Source organism: Osmia lignaria, chromosome 2 (genome assembly GCF_051020975.1).
Source record: "Osmia lignaria lignaria isolate PbOS001 chromosome 2, iyOsmLign1, whole genome shotgun sequence".
Taxonomy (NCBI): Eukaryota; Metazoa; Arthropoda; class Insecta; order Hymenoptera; family Megachilidae; genus Osmia; species Osmia lignaria.
In genome coordinates this window covers 12,231,659-12,239,086 of record NC_135033.1, presented here as the reverse complement: position 1 = coordinate 12,239,086, position 7,428 = coordinate 12,231,659, and the positions used below count along the sequence as shown (strand labels likewise).

The following is a 7,428-nucleotide window of genomic DNA, read 5'->3' as shown; positions in this document are numbered from 1 at the left end:
ATTTGCAAAAAATTAAAAAAATAGAAAATTACATTTGTCTTTTTTATTGACGGTTTTAAATCAATTTATTGAAATATGATAGTACGGGAACAAAATAATTCATATTTAAAGAAATTTACTTATGAAAATAAAGAATGTAATTCATAAAATATAATAGTTTAGGAGTTAAAAAATAAATATTAAAGTGGGTTAATTATTCTGTCTTAAATAATAAAGTTACATAATTAAAATATAGGTACTCGTGTAAAAAGATAAGTTTTATTCACAACAAGATAAATAGAAATACAGATATTTTATATATTTGTTCTTCATTTTGTTCGATTACAAATATCTGCATATATAAATGGTATTCACAAAAGCTCGTGTATAATTCTTAGCAATAAAACAATACTTAATATTGCTTTGGATCTAATCCATACTTTTGAATACTTTCATAGAAAAATATATATGCAACAATAAAAAAAAAAAAAAAAAACAAATATCGCTTCATTCATTTTATATCGAGTATTTATTAATTGTGCGTTTCAATTGACCGAGTACTGCTGTTTATCCGAAGCACGTAAATTTTGAGAACGAATTCAAGCTTGACTAGCATAAGATCTCGCCATAAAATTAACGATTTATGGTCATAAATTTGGAACAATATTGATTTTGATTTAATTATTTAAATTGGAATAATGTCTCTCATACGCGATAGTTATTTGAGGTGAGTATCACGTCTCCCATTCGTGGCCTGACCTTCTTCTTTTTACTTGTAAAATATTTACCCAATCAAATTACTTCAGTTAATTATTAAAAAATTAAATGTGCCCTTACGTAGTTTCTTAAATTCCAATCCAACCTGACAACATATAGTTCATTTATTAAAAAAGTGATAGTTCTGAAAAAATGACTAATTACAACCACTTCTGGAACCACCTCTGCACACTCTAAATCCTAAAATTCAATTAAAGCTCTTAAAATGGGTGCCACACACGGTTTACCGTGAGACACAATCCCGTGTGTTATTTTACATATTTGTTCGTTTTCCTTTGAACAAGCGAAACTCTATATGATCCAGTTTCGTTGCTCATTGTGGCGGTAGGAAATTGTATACTGGATATCTAGGCGCGAAACGATTCGAAATACCGAAAACATGCTCGGATTCACCGCGTTCCCAAAGACTTCTCGCACCGTTAGTCGATTCCTCGTACGATGGAGGAGCTGCAGATTAATATGCAAATTAATTTACATATTTTTTTCCTGTAATTAAAGTCTACATTAAACGATGGATGAAATATTCTTACGTAAATTGGGATACAAATTCGAAGCAGGTGCACCGTCAGGACTGGATGTTGGTATTCCAGGAGTTACCCATCCAACTTCCGGTTTCATTGAATAGGCTTCTGCTGGAGGAGCAGTAGGAGTCTGATAATTCACCAGTGGTACCGTACCCACGAAGATTAACGTGTTCTTCGATAGATTCCTATGATACCTGTAACAAAATTACTTTTTTTTTAATAACTGTATACAAAATGAGCTCTCTAATTAGAAGAAATGAAAATCCTTAACACGAACCATCCCGAGACAACGGCTACGACTTTAAGATTGTACTCCAAATCAATGATTCTGCAATTGGTAAGATTCGACGGAGGTAACGGTGGAATATCAAGCTTCTGTTCGTATTCAACGGTTGCTCCTCCTTCTACCGGGCCTTTTCCAACTTCCGCCACGACGATTTCTTCGGTTTTCGTGTCGGTGGTTGGCGTTGTTGCACGGAAAGTCACGATCTAGACTTCACGATTCATCGTTATCTTCAAACCTTTCACATCATCACGCAAATGGCTTTTAGTAGCAGCACCTGGCTTAGTGTACCTTACAAAGAATGAGCTTAACACTTTCCACCGTCACTCCAGATAAATTTTCAACGTTCACCTTTGCTGGCATCGACTGACCTGGCACGTACCCTCTGACCGGTAAGGAATAATTCACGGTCAATGGTGGTGTACCGCAGCATAAGCAGCAAAACGTTTTGCTCATTTCTTCTCGAACGCTTTCCTGAAAAAATAATTATTTGTGTATTCGGTATCAAAAATTTCAGAATTTCAAAGTTTCAAATTAGCAAGACTTTGAAATTAATTATCTATAAGGGGTTAACGATGCAATAAAAATTGCTGATAAATCGTACCGAAGCCCTTTGCTCCTGATTGAGGTCGAGAGGCGACACCACCGTGAATGGACTCTTCACTTCCTGATCGAATTTCCATGGACGATCCAGGGTCACTTTGACCGTGTATCGAACATGTCCGAAATCAGCTTCGAAACTGCTGGGTATATTTGTTGGTAGAACGCACTGAAACGGAAACTTGTGCTCTCCGCTTTGAATCTCGATCTCACCCCCTGAGCAAACAATTTATTGTTATTCTGATAAAAGGTCTGAGAATTGAATGAAACTTGTTTGAAATTTTACCGGAAGCAGAGCCAACCAGATAGTACTTTGTCTCGAAATATTCTTCGTGGCCAGTCACTGTTTGAGTTCCATCTCTGTATTGTCCTCTCTCGTCCATGTCCTGTTTATCGGTGGTCCAGCATGTGTTTGCTTCACCTTTTACTTTCACGCTTATACCTGTAAAAATAATTAATTAAATATCATTTGAAAAATTGGCATTTGTACTAATGTACAGAATCGAGCAAAGAGACTAATAATTCATATTATAACATGTACTAAATACATACGATTATTTTCACTGTGCCAGTTAACGTGTTAAGACTGAGGCGAATACTTGCAGCATGCTTACGATGTAAAAATAAACACTTGAAAGAGAAACACCCATAATCCTGCCTGAATACACGAATGAGAAAAATTGCAAAACACAAAGCGGTGCCACAAGAAACGATTGCGACAATAAAACAAAAGAGAATAACGTATCGTAAAAGCAATAAAGCGTAACAAAAACAAATGTTTCTCGACTGGTCACGGTGCGGGTGTACACGTCGAGCTATAATTAAACTACACCTTGCAGGAAAGAAGAAAAGAAATCTATTCAAGAATGCGGTGACAACAGATATGCGTCAGATAATCATCTACAAACATGAGAAAAACTCTCAACTATACATGTTTATTATAAAAAATAATTAAATTATGTTTTGAATATTTGTAAGGGAATTGGGTAGCAAAAAATTAATTTTTCTTTTGTGCACCTATTTTTTTTTTAATACACCGCAGTAATATTAAAACACAGAATAAAATGTTGCATTAATGTAATATTGGTCGTAAATAAATTTAAAAAGTCATTCTTTTAAATGTCAATCTTATCATGACATAGTTCCATCTTAATGAAACATTTGCGTTAAAATACCTGTCGAAGGACACGACTCTCTATGCAATTAACTCTCTAATACTAATGTACGTCAAATTTATGTGTATCGAAGTTTTCCAACGTTTTACAATAAACAGCTGCGAATAATTAATCTAAAATCTAACTTAATTTAAATAAATAAATTAATTCTTCTAAATTCTCTTGGGACCGTCTGGGTCGTTGACACCGTTAACCGAAATTTTCTTTTCTTACGAATTCTTTCTTGAAAAACATTTGAAAAATATTTTATTTATTGTTAGTAATACGCATTAAGATTCCAGGGTTGGGCACCTGTCTCTCTGTTCTCTGAATTCCATCAAATGATCCGCCATCGAAATCAGGTGAAACGGAAATAACAATAGATTTCTATGATGACTCATTACACAAATATCCATGAGATCATCGTACATACCGCGGATCTTCTTTGTACTATCCAGCACAACGATGATATTTCCGGCGACCGTCTGTCCTGGATAATACGTGCTCCAGGGATTGTCGAAAACGACGCGGAAGTCCTTGAGTCCCATGTTCCCTGGTCCTTTGCACTTCCGCTCGATTCCGCAGCGGCTTCTTTTTTATCAATTATTCCACTTGCGAACAGTATGTTTCGGTAACCGAGTATCGTGTACAACGTGTCTATATCGAGCCGCTAGTAAAAGCCGGCCTACAATCGTGCTTACGAGTACACGCTACACTGCTAAGTCACTCGATATTTCTCTCTTCTGCGCAGATACCAGCTCGATGGTAGGAGAACAATGTTACTGACTAGAGACAGTGACTACAGATCCATAAGGCTGGAAACAAATGGCGCCAGATGCCTACCGACTGCGGAAGGATCGATCGATAATTCGGAAAGTAGTTTCCGCTCTTTTTTAATAGATAACGCGACCGGTTTACCTCGTTCTAGAAAATCGATCGGTTAGTTATCGAGTAGTTTGCGCCGTTTTTGTATAGATGGCACGATGTTCGAATTTGAATTACTTTTTGCGGGTGATTTAATTAATCAATTAAATTGTAATTGACATTTTAATTTGTAAATCAATTATTTCATCGTAGCAAAGCTTATGGAATTACATCACTGCAGATATTACAGTATATGCATTCGATATGTCCAGTTGTCAAACAAATTAAAATATTGCGTTAGAATGATTGAATCTCTACACGAATTCAAGCTGGAAGATTTATCTCAAATTATATAATTAATACATGTTAATAGTGTTAACTTACAAAATAACTCAATCGTTATAAACAGGAACCAATTAATAGTATACACTTTTCCTAACTAAATGATTAATCCACGAAGAAGAAGAAGAAGAAGAAGAAGAAGAAGAAGAAGAAGAAGAAGGGAAACAGGGTGAAATAAGAAAAATAGAAAGATGGAATCCATCGAGCGGGACAGGTCGGTCTCGTTGCCAGTCAGTTCGCGGCGTATTCCGGTTTTCCCTTCGATTAAGCCTACCCAGGGAGAATGATGATTTCCGGTGGCGTCTGTTTCTTGTCCCGCAACGAGACCGGGCTGAAATAGCGGCCAAGATAGAGGGAATCCGATAACGTATTCCGACGGCATTGTGCCGATACCAGTTTCTCTACGTGCAGCCTCTCTTTCTCGATACCGTGGCACGATCGCAAGAAGAAGGAGCAACAAGATCTTCTTGGCGGGGAGGAAGTGGGCTTTTTGCCGAACAGCGGCTCGGTTCATTCATGAACCCGTTCCTCAGCGAAACCAGCAGATCAACGAGAGTCCAGATACGCCGACGAACGCTAGGGAATGCGGCTCTCAAAGGGTTAATTGCACGAATTACGTGAATTGCGCGAGCACGCGGCGACATGGTGCATCTTAATCGAACTGAATTATCACGCGTCACCGAGATACGCTCTCGCTTCGAACCTTCTGATAATCCATTGGGAAAGGTCTTGATCGACGAGCTTATTCGCGTCCTTTTATTTTGATTCATATTTCTCTAGCATCGTATTGTAAAATCAAAGGGTACAATAAATGACTGGTATCCTTATAGAAACGTACATGATCCTCCAGAAGTAGATAAATAAAAATGGTACCAGTCGCTTATGGTACGGCCAGATAAATCACGTTGTTTGATTCGTTGCGCCAACAGCGATGGTACTCTTTAATAAGCAATCGATTTCGAAGAAGCTGCTTAAAAGGAAGAACACGATTACACCGATGATAGTTCCAGGTACGGTTACGATGAATATCCGCGAAGTCGATTGAACAACGTAAATGAAAGCTTTCGATGAAACGGAGTTAATTAATTATCGCGATCGGGGAAACGTTTCGGGGACAGGACAATGGTCGTGTTAAACTGCACCGGCGTTACTATTATATTTCGCCAATGCCAAATTAAGACCGGCCACCTTGTACGGTGTGCATCCATGAGGATCGCGAGCTTCATGCCGATTTAATTAATGAGTACAGAGACGGTTCTTTAAAATCGTCGCTACACCCACGTCTGGTGGCTTGTATGCTTGTCGTTTAACACTAGAACTACCGACGTTTCATGCACATTTATTTCTAACTTGAAAATAATGTAGATATTTGTAATTTAAAATAAGAAACTTGAAAAAATTATTCCTGAAAATTCTTTGTAAAAATAATTTAGTCACAGCCATGGATACCCTTTAGAAAATAATAGAGATTATTTATTAATTTTATAGTAAACGATAATTTGAAATATTTCAAGCAACGCAGAGGGACCTCTTATTTCCCTGCGCATTATCCTGCAAAGATATCCTGCCGGGACAAGAAACACGCGAGACAAATTGAAGTTTTTCGCGAACGAACCTGTCCGTGGGCCGCGAACCTGTCTTCCTTCGGCTGAACCGGCCACGGCACTCCGTTCTATCCGATCCTGCTCGCTCGCTCGCTTCACGCTTCACGCTCGATGCAATTCCGCGTCTGCTATCTTCCCGTCTCACACCAACGGCCAACGCGCCTTAAATCGCCGATTTACTGGACTCTCGCGCGAACTTACCTTATCTTTCTACCTTATAAGGAAGTCGCAGAACCGAGCTCGTCGGCGCAAACGAACACCTTGCTTCTGAACAGAATTTCGAGGAAGGTTTGTTTAAGAATAAAATTGAAAAAGAGTTACGAGGTAAATTTTAATCGGGATAGGTATAACTTGGTACCTTAACCCTTTCGTGACTCCCTTTTCTTATTTTTTAATAATTATAATTTTACAGAGCACCTTAAATGGAACTCTAATATTTCTTCAAAAAATAATAAAATTTCTGATTTGATGAAATGTATGACTGTCAAAGTGTTGAATTAATTAAAGAGAGAAAACATTACTCGATTATTAAATTTCTGCACCGGCAGGGTCTCTAACGCAGGACGTTCCTTCCCAGGCCCTTGCTGATGGGCCAAAATTCCTCTTTTTTTCATCGGGGTCCAGGACGAGGCCGTATTAGGAAACCTGCAGTCATTGTGCGCGCCACGCTGAACAACGACGTCGGCGACGACGTCGCTTGGAAAAATCCTGCTCACCTCTTCATCGTCAAATTCGATTGCTCTTTGTCCGTGTCCCTTTCAGAAAGTAACACAATAGATGTAGGTAGATAAACGTACCTTTTAGTTTCTAAATACAATTAATAATAATTCTTTATAAGAAAAAAAATTTATTTCCATTTAATAAAAAAATAAAAAAATTTCAAATTGGCAATTTAAAAATTAAATTAGTTTTATTCCAACCTCTGTATGTTAATTACAGTTTAAAACTCTTCATTTGGTGTCTTGTAAAATTATTTTAAATAATATTGACGTTACTTAGAATTGTTTCAATTTTTCCAATTTTCCATCAATTTTCTGATTATACAAAACTTTTAGTGCCAACCATTTGGCGTCCCCTTTTTGTTTTACAGTCAGGTGTTCCAAACAGGTGGGCTCCAACGACGAAAATTCACTGAAGATTCCCCCTTCTGGAAGATGGGAGCTCGAAGAAGAGGATCGTTCCACGGCCACGACCACATCTTGACCGCGGATAAAAAGTCTTCAAGGTGAGCCAGAGAGACGTATGAATGGGCGTATGCATGAATGGCTGGGCTGAAGTGCGTGCACACGCATCCTTATCCC

General features: G+C 37.9%; 1 protein-coding gene across 2 annotated transcripts; it reads right to left on the bottom strand.

The window, feature by feature from the left end:
* Nucleotides 1-275: 275 nt before the first annotated feature.
* Nucleotides 276-4,107, bottom strand: LOC117606986 (arrestin domain-containing protein 17). 2 transcript variants are annotated; one of them, XM_034330101.2, is made up of 7 exons: nucleotides 2,716-3,742; nucleotides 2,450-2,605; nucleotides 2,168-2,379; nucleotides 1,855-2,037; nucleotides 1,558-1,769; nucleotides 1,287-1,474; nucleotides 276-1,203 (listed from the first exon to the last, which is right to left on the bottom strand). In XM_034330101.2, the coding sequence occupies exons 2-7, from the start codon at nucleotides 2,544-2,546 to the stop codon at nucleotides 1,070-1,072; spliced, it is 1,026 nt and encodes a 341-aa protein (XP_034185992.1). In that variant the 5' UTR covers nucleotides 2,547-2,605; nucleotides 2,716-3,742; the 3' UTR covers nucleotides 276-1,069. The 2 variants fall into 2 exon arrangements, with proteins under 2 accessions (XP_034185992.1, XP_034185991.1); XM_034330100.2 differs by lacking the exon at nucleotides 2,716-3,742 and adding an exon at nucleotides 3,751-4,107 and having other exon boundaries at nucleotides 278-1,203.
* Nucleotides 4,108-7,428: the final 3,321 nt, after the last annotated feature.

Coding starts and splice junctions, on each gene's coding strand:
- LOC117606986 (XM_034330100.2), bottom strand. CDS start 3,865: ATGGGACTCAAGGACTTCCGCGTCGTTTTCGACAATCCCTGGAGCACG. Junction 2,380..2,449: donor TCTGGTTGGCTCTGCTTCCG/GTAAAATTTCAA, acceptor TTGTTTGCTCAG/GGGGTGAGATCGAGATTCAA. Junction 2,038..2,167: donor ATCAGGAGCAAAGGGCTTCG/GTACGATTTATC, acceptor TTATTTTTTCAG/GAAAGCGTTCGAGAAGAAAT.